The sequence below is a fragment of the Oenanthe melanoleuca genome, unplaced genomic scaffold, assembly GCF_029582105.1.
Source record: "Oenanthe melanoleuca isolate GR-GAL-2019-014 unplaced genomic scaffold, OMel1.0 S001, whole genome shotgun sequence".
NCBI lineage: Eukaryota > Metazoa > Chordata > Aves > Passeriformes > Muscicapidae > Oenanthe > Oenanthe melanoleuca.
The window spans coordinates 1,280,217-1,305,994 of NW_026612650.1; the positions used below are offsets into that span (position 1 = coordinate 1,280,217).

Sequence of the window (25,778 nt, forward strand, 5' to 3'; positions counted from 1 at the left end):
TTGTTTAATGCCACTTAGAGCACAGTTCCTCATTTACACAGTCTTTGGGTAACAGTAGACTTGGAGGAAAACAAAATGAGGTATGCCAGGAAAAATAAAGTTGCTTTGTTGACAATATTAGGAAACAGATGCAAAGGAAAGAAAAGAACAAACCACCAACCAAACCAAACAAGAACTAACAAAGATAACTTTTATTACAAGTGATTTGGAGAACCTGAAAAGTAGTTCAATGTTTCTGAAAGCATTCAATCATCAGTGTCCACACTGTAGCCATGAGCTCCTGGTTCCTCAGGCTGTAGATGAGGGGGTTCAGGGCTGGAGGCACCACTGAGTACAGAACTGACACTGTTGGATCCAGAGATGGGGAGGAGATGGAGGGGGGCTTGAGGTAGACAAATGTCCCAATGGTGACAAACAGGGAGACCACAGCCAGGTGAGGGAGGCAGGTGGAAAAGGCTTTGTGCCGTCCCTGCTCAGAGGGGATCCTCACCACAACCCTGAAGATCTGCACATAGGAGAAAACAATGAACACAAAACAACCCAAAAAAAGAAAAGCACTAACCACAAGAAGCGCAACCTTTCTGATGCTGGAGTGTGAGCAGGAGAGCTTGAGGATCTGGGGGACTTCACAGAAGAACTGGCCTAGGGCATTGCCCTTGCACAGGGGCAGGGAAAATGTATTGGCTGTGTGCAGCAGAGCAGTGAGAAAGCCACTGGCCCAGGCAGCTGCTGCCATGTGGGCACAAGCTCTGCTGCCCAGGAGGGTCCCGTAGTGCAGGGGTTTGCAGATGGACACGTAGCGGTCGTAGCTCATCACAGTCAGGAGGAAATACTCTGCTGAGATAAAGAAGACAAAGAAAAAGAGCTGTGCAGCACATCCTGCATAGGAGATGGTCCTGGTGTCCCAGAGGGAATTGTGCATGGCTTTGGGCACAGTGGTGCAGATGGAGCCCAGGTCAGTGAGGGCCAGGTTGAGCAGGAAGAAGAACATGGGGGTGTGCAGGTGGTGGCCGCAGGCTACGGCGCTGATGATGAGGCCGTTGCCCAGGAGGGCAGCCAGGGAGATGCCCAGGAAGAGGCAGAAGTGCAGGAGCTGCAGCTGCCGCGTGTCTGCCAATGGCAGCAGGAGGAAGTGGCTGATGGAGCTGCTGTTGGACATACCTTCACTCTGGGCATGGTGAGCTGTTAAAAGGAGACAGAGTAGTTGGGACAGGTTTCCTTGTGTCAGCTCTATGCTATTTTTTTGAGATTTACTCAGAATTGCTTCTCTTTTATTGGGGAAATTTCTCTCACTTTGTTTTTTTTATCTTTGAGCTTGGGGTTTTGCTTTCTTTGAAGTGAGAGAAATCCTCTTTAAGCATTGCTCTGAGCTTGAACACTGGGGAGCCCAGGGGGAACACAGGGCTCCCTGTGCCCGAGTAGAGTCAGACCTGCTCGTTCCACACAGCTGCCCTTTGCTCATATACACCTGCCAGTATTTCACAATGACTGCACTTAAAATGTGCCTGAAAAATAAAGAAGACGTTTTGAATAATCTGGTTTCAAAGCAAGATTTACTAAACCCACATTTCTTTCCCTGTGCAGCTAGACAGGATGGGATATCCAGGTTTGGTGTGGCTCTCATCTGCCTGGAGTTGTGCCTACTGGGACCTGTTTCTTCCTATCCAAGCTTTGTCCCTGCCAGTGCTCCCAGAGCCCAGCCCAGCCCTGGGGGCTCATCTCTGCCCTGCACACCCCTCCCAGCACAGGGCACTGCCCAGGGGCATCTCTCTGGCAGCAGGGCCTTAAGGGCAGCTCAGACAAACTGAGATGCTGCAAGCCAAGGTGCTGCTGCTGCTGTCTGTAGGCACAGGAGGGTGAGGAGGCACTTTGTGAGGGAGATGAGAGGCAGATCTGCTGATCCCCCGAGGGACAGTGCAGGAGTCTCAGTGACACAGAAACACCTAACAGCTCCTTTCCCTTCCCTTGAAGAGAAAGCTGAGAGCAGCCCTGGCCATGCAGCACCATCTGCACAGCAGGAGAAATCTGCCCTGATGGGGGTGGCTCCTTCCCCCACCAACTTCTCCTCACAGTCCATGGGGAGCTGCCAGGCAGGCTGAGAGCTGCCCCTGGCAGGTGGCACATGCCTTGGGCTGGCCAAGAGCCCTGAGGGCTGCAGGAGCTGCTCTGCAGGACAGCCCTGGGCAGCCCTGGCTGCAGCCCCAGCTTCAGCCCCTGCAGCCGTCCCTGGCAGCAGGAGCTGTCCTGCCCTGTCCCTCTGATGGTGCCCAGGGCAGCCCTGCTCTGCAGCACATCCTCCTCCTCATCCTCCTCCTACCCCTTTTCCTCCTCCTCCCCTGCCTCAGAGAAACTGGGACAATCCTCCTGACACATCGTCTAGGCTGTGGGATGTGCTGGCTCCAAGACATCTCTCCCGGAGCACAGGGGACATTGCCCTGGAACTGATGCCTGGAAAGGCTGACTGGGAGCAGAGACTAGACAAAGCAAATGGAATATAACAGGTATTAATTGTAAGGGTATGCTGGGCAGTGCAAGAACCTGGCAGGAACTACATGCAAGTCAAATCCAAGATGGATACTGCTCACAAGATTTTTACGCTTTAATAAATTTTGGTTGATCAGTATCCTGGGGACAATTATCCAACCACAGCCCCAGGATATGGAATGTCAGCTCCCTGACTTGCCCTCTGCTCTAAGCCATTGTTTATGATTTTTGCATACCGGTTGTACTTGATTGTCTATCTGGGAATCGATTGCTTTGTCTAACTAGCCCATGAAGAGAACTTACTAACATGTAATACAAAGTTTCATAGTAAGAGACTAAACAGCAGAGAATCTGGAAAATATAAAAGCTAAAACCCAAGACATCATTACCCCCACATTCTCACCATGTAGAGAGCTGTAAAGGATATTTCCCCAAGTGAAGTCTCAGCTCAATGTCTTCCCAATCCTGGTTGACTTTAGCCTGTCTGTGCCTGGCTTCTGTTCCCTCAGTGCCTGCAGGCAGTGCCCTCAGCGCTGCTGGGCTGGGACAGGAGCTGCTCAGCAGCAGAAATGTCTTTTTGAAGCTTTTCTTGGTTGAGCTTGGGAGCTGCCTCTGTGGCAGGAGCCCAGCCCAGCTCAGCAGCACAGACACAGCACAAGGACATTAATGAACCTCTTAGGGCCTTGGTGCTGTTTACATCAGACTCAGTCCCTGAGAGAGTGTTCAAAAAACTTTTTAAATACTCAAAGTGAGATGGAAACTCCAAAGGTTTGTGAAGTTTTAATGGGTCCCATGGAGGAACACACCTAAGAAAGTGTCCCCAGGTTGAAGTTAGAGTAGAACATTGGAGGCAGTGATGACAGGAGGGGACAAAGAAGGGAAAGGTGTCTCTGATGCTGACCAAACCTGGATGTGTTTCAGGAATGCAAAGGGCCAAGGGCTGAGCCCCAGCCCCTGGCAAGGCAGATCCTGTCTCATTGCTCAGGCCTCCCTCATTGCTCAGGGCTCTTCCCAGGCCACTGGGCTCTGGGGATGTGCAATGCCAAGGGCAGGACCATGGGGCGGCCCCTGCCAGGCTGCTGAGCAGGGACAAGGAGGCAATGAGGCCCCAGCACAGCAAGGTTCACTTGTCCCCTGCTGGCCTCAGGCCCAGGGCCAGCAGCCATGGCCCAAGTGCTGCAGCAGTTGGCTCTGGCAGGGCCTTTCAGCTGCTGCCCATCCCTGTGCCCTGTGCAGCCCAGGCTGTCCTACGGTGTCCATGCCCTGCGCCTCTGTCCCTGCAGGCTGTCGTCATCTCCCAGCTGCCCCACCTCGCTGGCCCTTCCTTTGCTGAAAGCTCTACGTCCTGCCTACCTCTGCCTGGCCACACAAAGCCTTGGCCCTGATCCTAAATGTTTTAACTCAAGTTTTACTGTGCCTGTGAAGTTTTATCACAGGAACAAGGCATGCCAGGTCTGCTTTTCCAGGAGGGACAATTGAAAGTGAAGAAGACATCTGGCTTAAAGGTGGGGTGATAGAAAAAACAAGGACTGGTCTTGGGCATTTGGGTTGGGTTTTATGGAAATGTGTAAATTGTTATATACATGTGGTGACTGAATATAAACAACACACTTGTAGAAACAGTTTTCCACATAAGGTTAGGAGTTATCCCAGGTTAGACCTAAGTCATAAATAAATGATGTCCTCTTCCACACCAAATTGGTTCAAGGAGTCTTATTCTGATACTTCAAGACTTGGCAGTGTGGCCTCTCAGAACTGAGGATTCAACTGTGACACCTTAGAACCTCATGGAACCAAGGGCCCATTGTGATGCAGGAGACCCTCATGGAACCAGGGACACCACTGTGACACTGAGGAACCTCATGGAAACAAGGGGCCATTTTGATACTTCCGTGCCTCCTGCAAACAGGAGCCATTGTGACACCACAGGGCCACAGGGAGCCAAGGGGCCATTGTGACACTGAGGATCCAAGGAGATCACTGTGACACTGCGGTGCTCCATGAAACAAAGGGGCCATTCTGATACTGCCTGGCCTCATGGAACCAAGGGGACAATTGTGACACTGTTGGGTCTCGTGGAACAATGGAGACTATTATGACACCAAATCACAGAATTAATGAAGTTGGAAAAGACCTTCGAGACCTTTAAGTCCACCTATGAGCTAACATCACCTCATCAACTAGACCATGGCACTGAGTGCCACGTCCAATCTTTTTATAAATTCTGCCAGGGACAGTGACTCCACCACCTCCCTGGGCAAAAGATTCCAGATCCCAATCACTCTTTCATTGAAGAATTTGTTCCTCATGTCAAACCTAAACTACCCCTGGCTTATATTAAGACTATGTCCTCTTGTTCTCTCAGTGGTGTCCTGGGAGAGGAGAGTGACTCTCACCGGAGTACAACCTCTGTTCAGGCAGTTGTAGAGAGTCTCACTGAGACCATTGTAGCCATTGGGGCCACTGTAGCACGGCAGGGCCTCATGGAATCAAGAGGACCACAGTGACAGTGTGGGGCTCCATGGGATGAAGGGGCCATTCTGACATTGTGGAACCAAGGAGAGCTTTGTTATACTGCAGGGCCTCATGGAACCAAGGGCACAAGAGCGACACTGTGAGCTCCAAGGGACCAAGGAGGCATTCTCACACTGCAAACCAAGGAGACCATTGTGACACTGTGGGGCATCATGGAACTGAGGGTCCATTGTGACACAGCACGGCCTCATGGAACCATGGAGGCCATTTTTACAATTTGAGGCTTCATGAAACAAAAGGGACATTGTGGCATTTCAGGGCCTTCTTAACCCAAGGAAACCTTAGTGACACTGTGGGGCTCAACAGAACCAGAGGGCCATTGTGACTCTGTGGGGTCTCATGGAATCAATGTCTGTTGTGACACTTTGCAGCCCCATGGAACCAAGGAGTCCATTGTGACACTGCAAGGCCTCATGGAAGCAAGGAACCATTGTGACACTGTGGGTCTCCTCAGGCCAAGAGGCAGTTGTCACACTGTGTTGCACCATTAAACCAAGAAATACATTGTAACACTACAGGGCCCCATGGAACTAAGGATTCATGTAACAGTGTGGGACCCCATGGAACCAAAGGTCCATTGTGACACTGCAGGGCCTCAAGGAATCCTGGAGGCCGTGATGACACTTTGAGGCCTCATTGAATCAAGGGGCTCTGCAGGTCTGCATGGAACCAAGGAGACCCTTCTGTCATTGTGAGTCCCCATGGAACCAAGGGTCCATTGTGATACTGTGGTGTGGGAAATGCAGGCACGGAGAGCTCTCAGGGCCTTGTGCATACAGGATCAGAGATAGAGATGGATACATGGTTTGACCTAAGACCCTGGAGAAGGCTTAGAGAACTAGAGCATTAAAGTGAAACAGACATGAAAGCAAGAATATAAGTTTTTAGTTTAATTAAAAATATACAGAAATATGTATTATATAAGCCAAGCAATATGTTAAGTAAGATAGTGAAAGATTTTGAAATTTAGCAGTAGAACCTGTTATAATGTTAGCTAAAAGTTTAAGACATATTAATCAAAGTTTGTGAAATATTATATGGTTGGTTAAAAATGACACATTGCAGCAAAGCCATGAAAAGCAAAGCAATTAATGATTGGTATAAAAAGACACTAGCAAGCTTTGTGGAAGTATTTGATTGGCTAAAAAATTAAATAAGACATTGTAACTAAGAATTATGTGGCTTCTGATATTATGGTGTTGGATCTAAAACCTTTGATGAGGCTGATGCCATAAAGCAATAAATCATCTTTAACAAGGTCGCTCAGTTTCCCCTGTCTCTCATAATATTTACATCCCAATTCTGTGGTACCAAGAAGACCCCTGTGACGCTGCAAGACATCATGGGATAATGAACACCATTGTGACAGAGCCTTCATGGAACCAAGGGGCCATTGTGTCATTGTGCAGTCCCATGGAACCAAGGAAAGCATGCTGACACTGCAAGGCCTCTTGGAAGGAAGGAACCATTGTGACACTATGGAGCTCCATGGAAACAACAGGCTAGTGTGACACATCTAGGCCTCATGGAACCAAGGATCCAGACACTACCATTGTGACATTGCAGGGGCCCCATGGAAACAAGGAGCCACTGTGACACTGCGGGGCCCCATGGATCCAAGGGAACAGATAACAGGTCTGGTTGGCTTGGCCTGACTGGTCCAAATGGCTTTGGCACGTCGAGTGAGAAGACAAAGGACTGTGCATGATTCAACATGAATCAAGCTAAAGCCGTTTTTGTGCTTCTAAACATTGTTTATATTTACTTCTTATCTTGGATTACACTATCACACAATATTTAATTGGTAGCTCCACTTTGTCCATGCGTCTCTTGGTTCGTACCTCTATATTTTCCACGAGGCAAGCACACATCTTTTTCTTAATCTAATTGTTTGCTACCAGGCTGCCATGTTGTCTTGTATGAATTGCTCATGCAGGTTTTTTTGTTTTTCCAAATCTTGCAATTTCTTAAATAACTCCACTGCCCATACAGGTTAATCACCCCTTGCATGTTGTGTATACTGGCCAATGGGTGATGGTGGAGTTGGCAAGAGGAGTCGTGGGTACAGGTGGCAGGTGCGAGTGGCAGGTTGTGGTGGAAAGATTGCAGCTCTCTCCCTCGGGCTCAGTTTCCATCAGCTTATTTTGTGCTGGGCACGGTGACCCTTGGGGGTTTACAATGTCTGGGTCCTGCACAGTCTGTGACCCTCCTTCTTTTGCTTCTTCCAGTGGTGGTGCTGATGGAGGAGCAAAGGAAGAAACGTCAGGGTCATTGCCAAATACATGTCGGATATATGGACAGCGAGTTCAGGCCCAGAGTGGCAAATACTCCAGCAGCAACATTGCATTCTGCCTTCATTTCCCGGATTACAGTAATTATCAGTTTCCAAGTTGTTGCTAGTTCTTTTGCCTCCTTTGATCCATTACTTACTTCATTCCACAGAAACTCTCCTATTTGCTCCCATGTCTTTATTTTAAATGCAACATTCACTTCTACAGACACTAATTGTTCCCAAATTCATAATAACTGTTTTCTGAGGATACCCTCTTCATATTTAATCCCTCTCTTAGAAAGGATATGGATGAGAAAGTTCACTAAAGTTCACTAAAGACTTTCTTCTTTAGTCAGATTTTTTTCCCATCACCTCCTCCCAGCTGCTCCCCTCACTGGGCACCCGTTGCAACATCCGTTAGTCAGTCCCAGGCCGTCCTCTGACCTGTGGAATCAGTCCCGCTGAGCTGTCCTCCAGCCACTCACTCCTTCTGGGTCCTTCTGCCACCTTCCTTCCAAATCAGATCATGTCACTGGCACCATCTCAGGAGAGAAGACAAAGGACTGTGCATGAATTAATGTGAATCAAGCAAAAGCCATTTATTTTGCCTCTAAACATTATTTATATTTACATCCTATCTTGGATTATACAGTCACGCATTATTTTATTGGTTGCTCTGCTTTGTCCACACATCTTTTGATTGGTTGCTCTCTATTGTCCTTGAGGCACACACATGCCCTTTTTCTTCATCTAATTGGTTGATACCAAATTATTTTACTCAGGTTGACACACCTATGTTCTGTTGGCAACTTTCTGCTTCTTCTTTCTTCTTGCAGCATCAGCTTTTTTACCCACTAAGAGGACCTATTTCAGAAGGCTTAAGCTGGCTCATTTAGTATATGTCCATTTTCCTCTAAATATGATCCTACATATATGGTCAAGGTTCTAGCAGTTTCTTTGTTCTTTGTACCCTCATTGGTCTGTATCCCTGTCTGTTTACGTTGTATTTCCCCTACAGGTCAGTGTAATTCTTTTCCTGCCCACCCCTTCAGGTGATTGGATGTGGCTGTTTGGCTCCTCCTCCTTGTACCAGTATATAATCCTGGACCCTCTACCTGTTTCTGTCTATTGTCCCAGGGCTCCTTCAGTGTGTAGATGAAATAAACTACCACTGGAAACCCATACAAAGACCCTTCCTTCCTCCACCACTTCAGATAACCAGCTGCTGTATGTGAGTGTGGTGTTTGCTGTGTGCTTGGTGTAGCGCTCCCTTCATGGGGATGCTTCAGGAAGCTTGCAGCAACCTACCACCTGCTCGTGATGTAACATATCCCCATCCATCTGTTTGGCCCAGAAAAAACTCTGTACCTTTAAAACTGGTTCCGAGAGTTAAGGGGGAAAGACACACACAGTTTGTGTGGGCTGAAGTTTCATCTTCACTTCCCTGGAATTCTTTCGCTCTCTTGGTGCGTGTTGTTCTGCAGCACGGACAGTGAGCGGGAGAGAGCTCTCCTTAGCTTTTAGTTGTTTTTTTAGCTAGCTGAGACAGAGAAGTTCCCTGGACTGTGGCTGTTCCTTTTCTTGGAACTGCTCAGCCCTGCTAAGGAGCAAACACTCAGAACACCAGGTGCTCACGCCTGTGTCCCGCTGGGGCCAAGACGTGGCATTCCAGCACTGGAGGGGCTGAGAGAGACTGAGTGAGCTGAGCCACACACCACAAAAGGAGTCTTTCCAACCACAGAAGGAATTTCTGAATTTGCAATATCTTAAAAGCAACAAGAGGTTTCATTGTTTCATATTATTCAATTTCTTATGTGTGTGAGTACTTTGCTTATTAAATAAACAGTTCCTTCCACTTTTCTCTGTTGGGAGATCAAAATTATAAAAGATGAGGCAACTGAGAGACCTTTTTAAAGATGATTTATTGCCTCATGGTGTTAATCTCATAGAAGGATGAGACAAGAAAAGTGTTACAGTCAATGCCATCGTATCAGAAATTGTCTAATTCTTAGTTAGAATGTCTTATGTTACTTTTTAAACCAATCACATACTTCTATGAAACTTGGTAGCATCTTTTTATGCCAAGCTTTAATTGCTTTCCTTTTCGTGGCATTGCCGCAATGCATCATATCTTAATCAATCGTAACATGCCACAAACCTACGTTGATATATCTTAAACGTCTAAATAATTTTATAACAGGTTTCATTGCTAAACTTTAAAATCTTTTACTCTCTTTATTAACATATTGCTTTGCTTACGTAATGCATATCTCTGTTTACTAAAAATATATTTCTACTTAAACAAATGTATATCCTGGTTTCGTGTTTGTTTCAATATTCTAATTCTGAAAGCCTTTCCAAGGCCTTAGATCACACATTGTTTCCATTTCTGTCTCTGAGCCTGAAAGCACAAGGCCCTGAGAGCTCCCTGTGCTCGCAATTCCCAAATCTCTCCCTCTCTCTTGAACCAGGAATACTCCCTTGATAGCTTTGTCAGTCATTTGTTGTATACACTGAAACAGACAAGGAATTAATACAACTCTTATGACAATTAATAAATACAGATTCAATTTTAGAAGTTCTTTTCACCAAGGTGCGAAATTCCATCCATTAAACAAGTCATCTAACCAAGATCCATTGTTAACCCTAATCTTGGAAACTCCTCCTTTTAATTGCTGTATGCTTTTATGGATGGATTCTGAATGATCAGATCGATTCATACAACACATTCCAATAAAGTCTTCACGCTCCTGTCCATGTGTTAGTAAGAGAAAATCAATTGCAGCCCTGTTTTGCAAAGTTGCATGTCTCACGTCTTTGACATCAGCTAACAAACCATCAGTGCACGAGAAGTAGCATTGGTTTGCTTACTTAGCCAACAACCCAATGTATCCAACTGCTTTAATGCTACAGCTGAGGAAAGTTAAGGTAAAAGTGTGGGTGTTGAAAGCCTTTTTCCAAAACCCCAAGGTTCAAAATCCTCTTTACATTCTGATTCATACTGATGAACAAATCTTTTTCCTCTTCATCTACTTTCAGTGATCATTTTTCTACTCGGTGTTAGCAAAGTAAGCCTCCCCAAGCTACATGGACAACCTATTAATTGTGACGGAATCGCAGGCCAAGCTCTATCTCCACAAATAAAAAACATCCTTGGTGGCACTTGTAAAGGTGAGTCAACAGAACATGCAAGTATTGGGGAAGTATAGTTACACCAAGAATCTGGTTTCTATACAGTTGGTGATGAGGGGAAGCATCTTTGATCAGCAAAGACTCTCCCTGGATAGCTGAATTTAACACAAAAGTCCATTTTTACTGAGCTAAGAAGATCTATTTCCTGAGGTTTTAAGGATGCCTGGGAAAGGTCTCCTGCTCAATAATTCAGGGCATCTACAGGATTGTAAAAATCCCAACTCCACATGCTGCCAGTGCTTTTACTTCCTAAAGCACAAGTTTTCTTGATATTTTCTGGCCATGCATCCCCAGGAAGCCTCACTAAACAAGTGGAAAAGGGATTTTCTGGGGTTGTAGTGCCTAAACATACAGTGTCCAAGCCAGATGCATTTGCTCAAGTCACCTAAACTTTTGTTCTGGGCTGACTAATGGGCAATGTCGCACTACTAAAAGCAAACACAACAATAAAACAGTGTAAGTCTAATATTTGATTTAGTTCCATGCTTCACTTTTATCTCTAGAAAATCTTTCAACACATTTCTTTTTTGTTTTCTCCCAAACTTGCTCTGGGAGAGAACAAAGATAAGGCACTAAGTTATTTTGTTTGCACTCAACTTTACAAATTTGAATATTTCCTGATTCTTTCAAAATTTCTTTTCTGCACTCCTCTCTGAGAGTGGAGATACAGGGGCTTTCTTCTTAGTGACCTACTACAACCAAAAACTCAATTACATTATACCTTGTTTCTGACTCTAAAATAAAATAACATAATATACAGCAGACTTTTGTTAAAGAAACTCCACAATATCCTCAATTCCCAGACTTTTTATTTGACATAAAACCCAAGGCTCACAATTTTTGCAGATGGGGCAAAAGACGTCAGTCATTAACTAGTCTCTGTGTTTCTCACCTCTGTGTGCTTATTTCTCTGTTCATGGAGTTGTCAATGTGTTTCTGCACGTAATATGGCTTCACATTCTTTGCTGGAATCCACTTAGGTCCTGTTCCTGTGGAAACATAAGCATTAACCTTTGCCCCAGGTTAGTAGAGAAAACGGACCCTCAATTTGCCCTTTTTCTGGGTTTCTAATTAAAACTAAAGTATTTTCTTTTAACTTTGCCTGTGTACTATTAGAAAAATACCTAAATTGGTGGATCTGGCTTTGCAAAGGAAATGTTAAAAAAACTAAAAACAGACAAAGCTTTATTTAATTGCATCTGGGGAGTTGCCTGTCTACTCCCCCTTTCTGTTTATCTAAAAGAGGTTTCAGAGTGTGATGTGCTCTTTCAATAATAGCTTGACTCGCGGGAGAGTATGGAGTACCAAAAATGTGGCAAACACCCCAGTCCATTAAAAATGTGGCTGATTTTTGAGCTGTATATGCAGGACCATTGTCTGTTTTGATTTCCTGAGGTACTCCTAACGAAGCAAATGTTTGTAAAAAATGTTGACAAGCGTGATTAGCTGTTTTTTCTGTGTGTAAGGAGGCAAAAACTGCACCTGAAAAAGTGTCTACTGATACACTGAATTTTTTAAATTTCTCAAAAGATGGATATTTGTATTATCTCTTTGCCATAATGTCAGGCTTTGTAACCCTTGTGTGCTGACAGCTCTTGTGGACATAGGGGCTTGCACAAGTTGACAATCAGGGCAAGCATTTATAATTGCTTTTGCTTGATCCTTAGAAATACAAAACATTTACATAAGTACTTGTGTAATTTGGTAAAAAAGGCATGACTTAATTTAGCTTGCTCAAAAATGCTAGGCAAGGCACTTTTAAACAGCCATTGTCAATTTATCCGCTCTTGCGTTTCCTTCTGCTAAGAATCCTGGAAGTGAGGAATGTGCCCTAATATGGGAAATCAAATATTTGTTAGTTCCCTGTTGTATAATTCCATAAAGATATGTAATAATATCCTAATATCCCCAGAAAAAAAAAGATTTAGAAATAGTACATCTATGTGCTTGTCTTTGTTGAAGAGCTTCAGCAATTTTTTCAAGAGCATTTTCAGCTTCAGGCATAAAAGTTCTAGGAGTTTTAATATTGCAGTCTCCTCTTAATGAATCAAGAAGTGGTGCACGTTCATCATTAGTAATTCCCTAATTAATCTAATCCAATTAATTTCTCCCAGAAGTTGCTGTAAATCTTGCAAAGTGGTACCACAAGTAGCAAGTTGTACTTTTTGTGGCCTATTGTGGCCTTTTTTGACTATTCTCATATTTACCATACTAAATACTTTCATGGTGAGATTCCTTGTTTTTGATATAGAGATTTCTAGTCCAGCACTCTGAATTTCTGTAATAAGACAGTCAGGAGTCTTTTGCATCTCTCCTTGTGTCCGTGCTGCAGTAAGCAAATCGTCCATGTAATGTAAAATTATTGCTTGAGGATATTTCTGTCTGGCTTTCTGTTAACACAGGCTTGGAAAATTCTCCGGTTGCTGAGTTGTTGCTGTGTTGTCACACGGTGGCACTGCACACTCATTTTTGAGTTTCCCAACAAGTCTGCATTCTGTCTCCCGTATCTTACTGGCATAGCTAAAAGCTTTTCATGTGCTAAATCAAGCTCACCATCTTTGATTGCTTTACACCTAATATCAGTGCAATCTGTCAGCTTTAAGTTGTTTTTGGACATTCTTTTAATTTTACTAGACTTAAGGGGTCTCTGGGTTCAGGAAGAAACAAATGAGTCTCTTGCTTTGAATCAATCTCTTCTTCAGGAGTTGAATCACTGTCTTGCTGTTGCATACTCACAGCATTCAAATTCTCATTTTTCCCTTCATTAGCAGTTTTAGAAGCATCTAAAGGTAACACAGACATGGTAGAGGCAGCAGCTACAGGAACAGCAGAATCCAAAGACTGAGACCAAACCAGGGGAGAAGCTGAATGAAGCACTGCAGGCAGGCTGTTTACTGAACATGTCAACAAGTATAACGGCTTATTGGGAGTAATTTAGCAGCCACAAAATCTCGATGGGTGGTCGCTTCATAAAGTTTTAATTCTACAGAGTCCCAAAGAGACTTGGAAAAAGCAGAGGCAAGGACAGTGTCTGCAAAATTTTTCTATGCCCAGCATAAAAGATCTTTTGATTTGGCACAGCATGTGAATTAGATCTTATCAAAGCTTTTAAATGAATATAAATGTCTCCCTGTTCCCTGAATATTTCTTGTCCCATGTTCCCCAAAGCTCACCTGTCATCCTCTCACAGGTACTCTTTAGACAGGCTCCAGCTGGGCACAACTGCAAGCTCAGTTTTCTGTTTTCTTTCAACAGCCAATAGAGTCTGTTCCTCCACCGTTTCAGGAGCAATTAAATCCACAGATTTTCTGTTTCAGTCCAGCAGCCTTTAACTGCTGCATTTGGGGCTGATAGCTCGATAAAATCAATTGCTCCTCAATACAACTGCACCAATTATTGGGTGATCAAAATTATGAGACACGGGGCAGCTGAGAGACTTTTTTAAAAGATGGTTTATTGCCTCATGGCGTCAGCCTGATAGAAGGGTGAGACATTAAAGGTGTTATAATTAATGCCATAATATCAGAAGCCATCTAATTCCTAGTTGCAATGCCTTATGTTAGTTTTTTAGCCAATCACATACTTCTACACAACTTGGTAACATTTTTGTATACCAATCATTAATTGCTTTTCCTTTTTGTGGCTTTCCTGCAATGCATCAATTTTCCAACCAGTCATATAACACTTCAAAAACTTATATTGATACATCTTAAACTTCTAACTAACTTTATAAAAGGTTCTCTTTCTAAACATTAAAATCTTTGACTCTCTGACTTCACATACTGCTTTGCTTACGTAATGCATATCTCTGTTTGCTTAAAACATATTTCTACTTAAACTAAAAACTTATATCCTTGTTTTTTGTCTGTTTCAATGTCCTAATTCTCTAAGCCTTCTCCAAGGATCTTAGTTCACACCTTGTATTCATTTCTATCTCTGAGCCTGAAAGCACAAGGCCCTGAGAGCTCTCCGTGCCTGCATTTCACAAACATTGGCACCTCCAGTCCTCTGGGACCTCCCCAGTGAGCCAGGACTGATGAAAGATGATGGAGAGCAGCTTGGGGAGCTCATCCAACAGCTCCTTCATCCCCCTAGGATGGATCCCATCTGGTCCAGAGAGATCTGTGAGCATCTGAGTGGCTCAGCAGGTCACCACCTGCTTCCTCCTGGATGACAGGGTGTCCTGGTTTAAGGCAAATTTAGGGAGAAAATTAAACCAAACATCCACTGTGACCCAGCAGGCCATCATTGGAACCAAGGAACTGCTGCTGACAGTACAGAAACTCATGGAACCGGGGGCTGTTGTGGCTCTGCAGAACCAGCACAGCTGCTGGACCTTGTCCCCTGGCCCTGGGAAGGGAATGTGGTGAGTTGGGTGGGCAGGGGGATGTGGGCAGTGGATGTGGCCAGTGGCTATGGGAAATGTGTGTGTGCAGAAGGTGTGGTCAGTGGTTGTGATCAATGGAGGGGTGCTCAGTTGGGTGGTCATTCGTTGTGCTCAGTGGATTGGGTCAGTGGATGAGTTCAGTGGGCGAGCTCAGTGGAGGTATGGTCATTTGGGGGATGAGTGGGGTGCAGTCCGTGGGTGTGGTCAGTGAGGAGTGGTCAGTAGGATGTTGGCATTGAGGTGTGGTCACTGGCTGTGGTCAGTGGGGTGTGGACAGTAGGTGCAGCCAGTTTGAAGGTTGGTGGAGGATGGTCAGTAAGGTGTGGTCAGTGGGTGTGATCAGTGGAGAGTGGTCAGTGTGTTTTGCCAGTTTGGGTGGTCAGTGGGTATGGGCTGTGGGTAATGTCGATGGGAGTGGGCAATGGGGTGTGGGCACTGACGTCTGGGTAGTGGGTTTGGTCAGTGGGTGCCATCAGTAGGTGCAGTCAGTGGGTGTGGTCATTGGGGGTGATTGTTGGGGATGGTCAGTGGTGTGGTCAGAGGGTTGCAGTCAGTGGATGTGGATAGTTGGTGTGTCACTGGGGTGTGGTCAGTTGGTGTGCTCAGTGGATGTGATCCGTGGAGTGGTCAGTTGGTGTGGTAGGTGGGTGCAGTCAGTGGGCATGGTCATGGGGGTGGTCAGTGGATGAGGTTAGTGGATGTGGTCAGTGGGAATGTGGTTATTTGGTAAGGCCAGTGGATGTGCTCAGTGGCATGTGGTCAGTCAGGGTATGGTCAGTTGGGTGGTCAGTCAGTTTGTTCAGTTGGGTGGTCTATGGGTAGTGGTCAGAAGGATTGAGCAGTGGGGGTGGTCACTGTGTGTGGCCATTTGGGGTAGTCATTGGGAAGGTGCCTGCCCAAGGCAAAAGGAGGCTCCCTGTGTGCCCTGCTCTCCTCTCCCTGAGCTCCTGAGAGCTCTGCAGCCCCTGCTGCCATCCCATCTGCCCAGGCCAGCACAACAGCCCCGGCCTTGGGGCCCTGCAGAGCTGCTCCTGCTCCAGGCCCAGGGCCCATCCCAGAGCTGGGGCAGCCACAAAGCTGTACCCATTGCTGTTCATTGCTGCTCTGATGAGGATGGATCCTCAGCCACTTGGAAGTTGCTGATGAATTTTCCTACTCTGGATGTGTGATCTTCCTTGAGCTCTTCTGGACGGGAATTAAATGAGAATACTCACAAATATTTGTTCAAAACACCCAAACAAGAAAAGCCCCTGGGAATAATTTAATTTTCAATTCTTCAGTGGTTACTTAGAAAGAACTAATATACTATCTTAAAAACACTGCAGAGAGAAATCTATTTTGTTTTGATTTATTTTCCTGTTTATAGGTTTATATCAGCAATGTCCAGGAGATGTTGACCCCCAGGACCTTCTAATGCAGTCTGAATAGACATGAAAGCCAAGACTCTTCATGGCTCACAATCAATCACACTTTGTCCCCAACCCCTCCCCACCATTTCTTTCATCCAACCCCTGGGACTCCTATGGATCAGGAATGTTCTGGCCAGCAGGACCAGGGCAGTGATTCTTCCCCTGTGCTCAGCACTGGTTGGGCAGCACCTTGAGACCCGTTGTCCAGTTCTGGGCCCCCCAATTTGGGAAGGACATGGAGAGACTGGAGCATGTCCAGAGAAGGGCAGCAAGGCTGGTGAGGGATCTGGAACACAAGTTCCATGAGGAGAAGCTGAGGCAGCTGAGGTGGTTTATCCTGGAGAAGAGGAGGCTCAGCTGAGATCCTCATCACTCTCTACAACTCCCTGACAGGAGGGTACAGCCGGGCTGTGGTCGGGCTCTTTTCCCAGGGAACAGTGCCAGGACAAATAGACATATCCAGAAGCTGCACCAGGGGATGTTTAGGCTGGACATTAGGAAATATTCTTGACAAAAAGGGTGATTCGGCATTGGAATGGGCTGCCCAGAGAGGTGGGTGACTCACCGTCCCTGGAAGTGTTTCAGCATAGACTGGATGTGGCACTGAGTGCCATGGTCTGTGTGACAAGGTGGTTTTAGGTCACATGTTGGACTTGATGCTCTCAAAGGTCTTTTCCAGCCTGGGTGATGCTGTGATGATTGTGACACTGCAGGGCCCTGGGGAAGCAAGGGGCCATTGTGACACTGTGGGGCCTGGTGGAACTGAGAGGACCAGAGTGACACTGCGTATGACATGGCACCACAGAGCCAAGGGGCCACTGTGACACTGTGGGACTACATGGAAGCCAGGAGTCCATTGTGACAGTCTGGGTCCTGGTGGAATCACAGAGGCCACTGTGACACTGCAGGGCCTTGTGGAACCAAGGAGCCACTGTGCCACTGCAGAACCAAGGAGAGCCTTGTGAGAGCCTGGGGCACAATGGAATCAAGGGGCCATTGTTACACTGCAAGGACTCTTGGAACTAAGGGAACAATTGTGACACTGTGGTGCCCCATGGAACCAAGGGTCCCTCATGACACTGCAGGAACTTGTGGAACCAGGGCTCCATTGTGACACTGCAGCACCAAGGAATTCATGGTGGCACTCGGAGGCCTCATGGAGCCAAGAGGCCACAGTGACACTGCAGGGCCCCATGGAACCAAGGGACCCGTGCTGCTCCTCAGGGACTCATGGAATGAAGGAAACACGTTTGACACCAAGGTGCCCCTTGGGAAAAGAGGCCATTGTGACACTGTGGAACCAAGGAGAGCATTGCTGCACTGCGAGACCTCATGGAACCAAGGATCCATTGTGAAACTGCAGGACCTGCAGGACCTTAGGGTACCAGGGCACCATTGTGACACTGCAGGGCCCAAGGATCCAGGGGACTTTGTGACACTGCAGGGCTCCGATGGAACCAAAGGGTCATTTTGACACTGGGAGGCCTTATGGAATCATGGGGATCATTGTGACACTCTACAACCTCATGGAACCTTGGTGGCACCAAGTTGCCTTGGAGTGTAGATGTTCTGGAGGGTAGGAGGGCTCTGCAGAGGGATCTGGACAGGCTGGGTCCGGGACCCAAATCCAACAAGGTGAGGTTTAACAAGACCAAGTCTTAGCTCCTGCACTTTGGCCACAACAACCCCTGCAGCATTACAGGCTGGGGACAGAGGGAATGAACAGCAGCCAGGCAGAAAGGGACCTGGGGACACTGATGGACAGCAGGCTGGACATGAGCCAGCAGTGTGCCCAGGTGGCCAGGAAGGTCAATGGCTCCTGGCCTGGATCAGGAATGGTGTGGCCAGCAGGACAAGGGCAGTGATTCTTCCCCTGTGCTCGGCACTGATTGGGGAGCACCTCGAGTCCTGTGTCCAGTTCTGGGCCGACAAATTTAGGAAGGATATGGAGGGGCTGAAGCGTGTCCAGAGAAGGGCAACAAAGCTGGTGAGGGGTCTGGAACACAAGTCCTGCACGGAGCAGCTGAAGGAGCTGGGGCTGTTTATGGTGGAGATGAAGAGGCTCAGGGAGACAAGGTGGTGTCAGGGCACAGGTTGGACTTGATGATCTCCAAGGTCTTTTCCAACCTTGCTGAGTCTGTGTCCTTTACTTATTGGTAATAGGTTGAGAATTAGCTCTTGTTTCCTTGAGATTCTAATCCACCACAATGGTCTCCTTGGTTCCATGAGGTCGCACTGTGAAACAGTGGATACTTGAATCCATGAGTTTCCATTCCATCACAATGGTCTCTCAGATTCCATGAGGCCCTGCAGTGTCACTATGCAGTCTTTGTTCCACATTTCTCCATTGTGACACAATGGCTTCCAGTGCTCCATGAGGCTCTGCTGTGAAACTGTGGGCAGTTGAATGCATAAGATTCCACAGTGTTACAATTGTCTCCTGGGTTCCATGAGGTCCCTCTTTTTATAAATTTACACCTGGGTTCCATGAGGTCCCTCTTTGTATCAATTTAGACTTGATTCCATGAGATTCTACTGTGTCATAATGGTCTCCTGTATTTCATGAGTACCCACTGTGTTTACAATTAACACTTGATTTGAATCATGATTTTAAAGAGTTAAAATTTTAGCTCAGGGTTAGAAGCAATTCATATTGATCAGGGTGTAAGTTAGATAAACAAGTGATAGGTTAATGATTATTAGATGCTTAAACTAAAGATAATAGAGGTATTGTTTCCAATTATGAGCTTGTTTCAGTTTCGTTTATAGAAAGAGATGGAGTAAGTGAACCACTGTAAGGACGGGTTGAAACCAGTAGAACAATGGCTAACGCCTGAACTTCATACCAATCTATCACCAAGCAGAGGACCTTAGATTGTGCCAAAACGTCAAGGAGACCTGATGAAGACTTTTCTTACTTCATCTTTCAAGACCACTGACCCAATTTGAGACCACTTACCTGACTCAAGAGTAGAATTGTGCACATGTGATAGACTAATAGCCTCACTTTAATACGGAGTGGGGATGAGAGGTGCTGGGGCTCTGTATATGCACAGAATGTAAGATTTTGAGAAATAAATAGAAGGCAAGGAACCTTGTATGAGGCTGCCATGTCTCAAGGGGACAGCTCCCGTGCAGCATGCTGGCATCTTAATAAACAGACCACTTTCTAACTTTAACTAGTTAGAGAGTTTTGTCTGTGAACATATCGGTTTTAACAATTCAGGCTCCCCATGATGCCATTGTGTCACTGTGCTCTCCTGTGATTCATGAGGCTGTGCTGTGTCACAATGGACACTTGCATCCTCCAAGGCTGGAGATGACCCAGTGGCACTGGGTTTCCATCAGGCCAAGCTGTGCCACAATGGGGCCTTGGTTCCATGAAAATCCATTGCATCACAATGTTCTTCTTAGTTTTATGAGAGCCCGATGTGTTGACAATTGACCCTTTGTTCATTGAGGTTCTATTGCATCACAGTGGTCTCTTGGATTCCATGGAGGTCCTGCTGGGTCAAAGAGGAGCCTTTGTGCCATATGTTTCCATTGCAGCACAATGGTCTCCAGCATTCCATGAGGCCACACTATAAAACAGTGGGCACTTGGTTCCATGAGTGTCCATTCTGTCAGAATGATCTCGTGCATTCCATGATGCCTGGCTGGGTCACAGTGGAGCCTTTGTTCCATGTCTTCCCATTGTGACACAATGGTCTCCAATGCTCTATGAGGCTGCACCATGAAACTGTGGACACTTGGTTCCATGAGATTCCATGTTGTCACTGTCAGGAAAATCCACAAATGCCAGAGCTTTATGTCCAAAAATGAGACAGAGGAGTCCTTCCACTTTATTTGAATAAACAGAGAGAGATCACTGGAGGACATGCCTGCAGGGTTTTCTCTCTCAAGGTTTCAGAGGGTGCAGCCTCCTTTTATCTTAACTCCTGCCTGCACATTGCCCTCTTCCTTCCCCACTGGTTGAGGTAGAGGGAAGGTACAGCCTTTCTGACTCACCTGCCCCATATCCCCCTTGAATCTGGCATTTTCCCCTGAAGTTCAGCCTTGTTCAGACCCTTGTCTGTTTCAGGAGCCAAGCTCTCTGCCCAGTAATAAACCTGCTGCCCAAAGGCAGTAGAAAAATTTTGGCCAATTTCAAAGACTTTAATGCTCATCCCTCACACATGAAATGATTTGTAAAGACATTATCATACATCTCTCCTTTCAGATTGATGTTTTCTGTGCTGGTGACAGTCTTTTAAGCCCAGCCTTCTGCCTGACTTCCCTGCTGTTGTAGTTCCATGGAAAGAGGTTGTTGTCTCTTACCCCTTCCATGGGCAGGCTGTTGTTCAGCCATCTCCAGGACAGCAGGGCCCCACCCCACATCACTGCTAGCCTGGGAAGATGAAAACCATCATTCCAAATGTCCCCCTCCTCCTTCTTCCCAGGCATTTGGCCGTGCCACGGGGGTTTGCTGCTGATTGCCATAGGGAAAAGGAAACCCCTGTGACACTGTGCAGCCCCATGGAACCAAAGGGCCAATATGACACCATGGGGCCCCATAGAACCAAGGACACCCTTATGACACAGCAGGGCCTCCTGGAACCAAATCTCCACTGTGACACTACAGAACCTCACAGAGCCAAGGGGCCATGGTGACACAGCAAAGCCTCGTGGAACTGAGGAGTCCAAAGGTCTAAAAGAGTTCTTGCAGGGTTGTGCCTTGGGAAGAGAAACCTCCTTGATGGCAGCTTGGGCTTGGCACACACTTAAGGACGGTGCCTGTTTGTACTGGGGGAACTCAGGAGTTTTAGATTGCTTCAAAAAAAGAAAAGGGAAAAACCCTGTTTGCCTGAGAGCAGCCAGTTGTCCAAGCACAGCAGGTCCCAGGTGAGGGAGGACAGAAAGGATGGGACTGGGGAATGTGGATCCAAGTTGTCCACACTGGGTCAGATATCAAGGTACAGCTTCTCTGAGCCGGCGAGACCTCCTGAGGAGACACCCTGGATCTATATCAATCACAGAATGCTGCAATCACCTCTTACCGAAAGAGAATAGCTAAAAAAGACACCCTCTAAGATAAGAATATATATTTATTAGAAGCTCTTTGAATTATTTCTCCATAAATGCAGTTGAAAAACTTCCTAATGAACTGTACTAGACCACAGAAAAATCAAGGCAGAGCCATAGTTTGATAGGACTTGCTTGATCCCAGTGAGCCCCGTGGTGCATTTGGTGCTGAGCACTGGAACCTCAGAGGAGATTGCACAAAACTTTCCAGAAGTCCAAGGCAGAAGGAAAACCCAAAGTGTGTCAAAGCATTAATGGGTCCCACTGAGGTCCATCCCCAACACAGGCTCCTCATGGACTCCTTGGAGGAGAGAATGGGAGGTCATGATTGCACAAAAACTTCTCAGAGACTGAGAGAGAAAAGGAAAAAAGAAAATACATTAAAATCTGAAGCACCTAGAGGCATTGAGCCCCACTGAGTGTTGTTCCTGACAAAGGCTCTCAAAAGGCTAATTAAAGCAGATAACTGGAGGCCATGATTGCACAAAGCTCTCAGAGACTCCAAGGCAAAAGCAAAACCCAAAGTCCTCTGAAAAACCTGCAGTCCCTGGGAGCATGAAGGAGCCCCCAGGGCCATTCCTGACCAAGGCTCCCCAGGGACTGGTCCCAGCAGATCCCTGAGGCCACTGGGATGTGGGGAGATGCTGAGGGCAGCACAAGGGGTGACAGTGCCCAGCCTTGCTGGGGCTGTGCCAGGAGGCCCCAGTGCCTCAGGACAAGGTGTCTCCTCCCAGCCCTTGGTGGCACAGACCCTGCTGCACCCCAGAGCACCAAGACTTGGCTTCTCTTTGTCCCCACCTGTCATCTCTGCCTCCAATTTCCTGCTCTAACTGGAACCTGGGGACAGTTTCTCAGTCGTGTCCCTCAGTGGGACCCATGAATTTTATCAGAAACTCTGGAATTCGATTCTGACTGAATTCTTGAGAGTTTTCCTAACAAACCATGGCTATGCCTTGATTTCCCTCTGGTCTGGTGCAGTTCATCAGGAAGTTTTTCTACTCCAGGTATGGAGAAATACTTCAAAAAGCTTCTGAGAAATACACAATTCTATTTTGAAGGGTGTATTCTATACTATTGTCTTTAGAGCAGAGGTGATTGCAGCATTCAGTGATTGATACTGATCCAGGGTCTCTCCTCAGGAGGTCCGGCCTGCTCAGAGAAGCTGTGCCTTGAGGTCTGACCCAGTGTGGACAACCTGGCTCCACATTCTCCAGCCCCATCCTTTCTGTCCTCCCACACGTGGGACCTGCTTTAGTTGGAGAATGGACTACATTCAGAAAACCTTTCGTTTCCTTTTTCCTTTCCTTTTTCCTTTCCTTTTTCCTTTCCTTTCCTGAAACTTCCCTTCCCTGAAACCTCCCTTTCCTTTCCACCTACAACTCCTAATTTTCCCCACTGCAATCAGACACACTCCTCAGGTTTGTGCTAGCCCATGGTGCCACCAAATCCACCCCAGAGGTGCCCTGGGCCAGCTGTGAGGGTGGATCATCATCCCAACCTGCAGTGGCCACTGCCAGGGGCTGTGGCCATGGACACTGCACTGACCCCACTGCTGGGTTTGGGGGCCACGGCAACCGTGAGAAGTTCAAGTTTCCTTGCAAACACTGGGGAGGAGTGGGACAAACTGGGGAACACTGGGAACCCTGTGGGAGACGCTGGGACGTACTTGGGGTGATGCTGGGAAATACTGGGACAAACTGGGGACACTGGGAACATTGCGGGGAACTCTGGGGGACACTGGGGCTTACAATGGATGACGCTGGGGGGAACTGGAAGGGACTGGGAATAAAGTCAGGTGTATTGGGCGGGATTGGACTGTACTGAGGATGAACTGGGCTGTACTGGGAGGGACTGAAGGGGCACTGTGGTTGTACTGGGCTGTACTGAGGATGAACTGGGCTGTACTGGGAGAGACTGCAGGGGTTGAATGGGCTGTTCCCGCCTCTGCCGCCTCCCATTTGCCGAGGACCCTGCCCATCACCGACTGTAGCCAATCACAGCCGGGGATCGGGGCTTTAGGGGGGTGCCTGGTGTCGGAGCCATCCTTTCATTTTGCCTCTAACTCCCATCATGCTCCGAGCCTGATAGAGCCCTATTGGGGTGCCTAAAACTCTTGCCATGCCCTGTGCCCTAAGGAGCCCGGTTAGAGCTCCCCGAGCTCCCCCCAAGTGCTCCCGAACTGTATATGTTCCCTCTGAGGGCCTCAAGTCGTGGCTTGGACACAAAAGTGTCTCCCGAGTTCATTCCTGGACTCCCAGATGCCCCGTCCGAGCCACGTCTGGGACTACAGCTCCCATCATGCTCTGCGGCAACGCTTACCAACCAATGAAACAGTGCTTACAACTCCCGTGATGCTCCACGGCCCCATTAAACCCTATTATACCTGCGCCTACAACTTCCATCATCCCCTGCGCCCCACAGAGCCCCGTTAGAGCCCCCCAAGTGCCTGGCAGACCCCGAATGCCCCAGATTCCCCTCCCGGACCTCCAAGTGCCCCCCTGGAGCCATACGAGCTCCCCCACACCTTTAATTGTGTGTCAGAGCCCCTCAGTGTCCATCCAAGTCCCCACCCGGCTCTCCCAGTCATCCTCCAGACCCTAAAGTTCTCTCTAAATTCAATCCCCTGACCCAAAATTGCCCCAAATGTGCCCCAAAAATGTTTTCCTGAACCCTGAAGTGCCCCCTCTGACCCTGTCTGAGAACAAGATCATAATAAAGATGACAAACAGCTAAAAACATTAATGATTATCATAGTAAGGGAGAAAAGAAAATCACTATAGCTAAATTAATTAATTAAGGGAATTGTGTTACTTAGAATCAATGAAGATTAATTTCCTTGGCTGTAAAAAATGTATAGATTTTTTAATATAAAACTAAGTAATAGAAAATATGAATAGAAATTATTATAATAAATAAATTTAAGAATTGAATATTAACAATGGAGAATTAAGTACATGAAAATTTATGGATATTTTGGGAGGTTAGTCCCAAAGGTGGGCAATGTCAGCAATGGTGATACTGGAGATGAGGAGCAGGTTGTCCAAACAGGGTCAGCCCAGCAAGAGGCTCATTCTTCTGTGTGCACAGACCACCTAAGGAAACATTCAGCATCAACGTCACTTGGGGAATGATTCTTTCACCTCCTCTGTGGAATGAAAAGTAGGAAAACATTCCCTTGATTGAAAAAAAGGAAAATATCGTGAGGTGAACTTTGAAATCTTCCTCCTTAACAGAACTCCAAACTGACTCCAAGCAGCTGCACAAGCCCTGGAAAATTGAAGACAATGGAAAGAAGACAAAGAGCTCCTGCGAGCTTTCTGTATTTTACTGATCCCCACGGTGGATTTGGGGCTGAGTCCAGGAGCCCCAGGCACTGAGAGAAGGTTGAAGAAGCTGCCCAAGGAGTCAGAAGCAAAATTCCAAATCCCTTGGAGCATCAGTGGCCCCACTGAGGGCAGGGACTGCCAAAGGCTCCCCAGGCACTGGTGAGAACAGATCCTGGAGGGCAGGATTGCAGGAGCCAAAGGCTGTGAGCAGGAACTGCAATGCTGAGCAAGGCCTGGGCTGGTTGGAGGCAGCAGAAAGGCCAAGGGCTGAGCCCAGGCCTGGCCCAGCAGGGCCTGTCCCTCACGGGTGGCTCGGGGCTGTTCCTGGGGCACTGGGATGGGAGGGACAGCAAGGACAAATGGCACCAACCTGTGTGACACTGCAGATGCTCATGGAACCAAGGGCCAGTGTGACACAGCAGGGCCCCATGGAAACAAGAGGCCATTGTGAGTCTGCGGGGCTGTAACACCCCAGAACACTGAAATGCTGGGGGTGACCAAAGGTTCCTTTACTCGAGCTTGGTGCACAGGAGAAACACCAGCCAGATATTCTCAAAAGGTGAAAATGACAAAAAATTTTACTGTCAAAGTATAGAAAGTCAAGGAATTTTGGAAAAGGATTTAATATAGCATCCAAGTTATCATAACAATCTTCTCATAGCAGTAATTTCATCAACTTTGCCCATTTAACCTCAAAAGCTTTAAACACTTTAGTAGTTCAGGTACCCAAAACTGTTTCATATAAAGAGCATTATAAGAGCAAGAAAGACAGAATGAGAGAAGCTCTGCAGAAAGACACGCATATTGTTACCATGTCCCACCTGCTCTCCTCAGGGCTCTGCTTGCACATAGGCCCAGCAGAAGTTTTCCTGTTGGTGAGGAAAGAATGGAAACGCTGTCAGGGTCCACACCACATGCGGAGTCCTGATAGGTTCTTTTACGGATCTCAAAGCGCAAAAGACACAGCTGAGGACAAAACCAGTTTACTTTTGCAAAAGATGCACTTTTATTTAGTGCCAACAAAATGCGATAGAGGGACAGAGAGAAAGAGAGAAAGAGAGAAAGAGAGAAAGAGAGAAAGAGAGAAAGAGAGAAAGAGAGAAAGAGAGACA

General features: G+C 46.9%; 1 protein-coding gene across 1 annotated transcript; it reads right to left on the bottom strand.

Annotated features, from left to right (window-relative positions):
• Nucleotides 1-226: 226 nt before the first annotated feature.
• On the bottom strand, nucleotides 227-1,159 carry LOC130265947 (olfactory receptor 14J1-like). The gene is made up of 2 exons (XM_056515289.1): nucleotides 317-1,159; nucleotides 227-235 (listed from the first exon to the last, which is right to left on the bottom strand). Exons 1-2 carry the CDS (start codon nucleotides 1,157-1,159, stop codon nucleotides 227-229), a joined length of 852 nt encoding a protein of 283 aa, XP_056371264.1.
• Nucleotides 1,160-25,778: the final 24,619 nt, after the last annotated feature.

Coding starts and splice junctions, on each gene's coding strand:
- LOC130265947 (XM_056515289.1), bottom strand. CDS start 1,159: ATGTCCAACAGCAGCTCCATCAGCCACTTCCTCCTGCTGCCATTGGCA.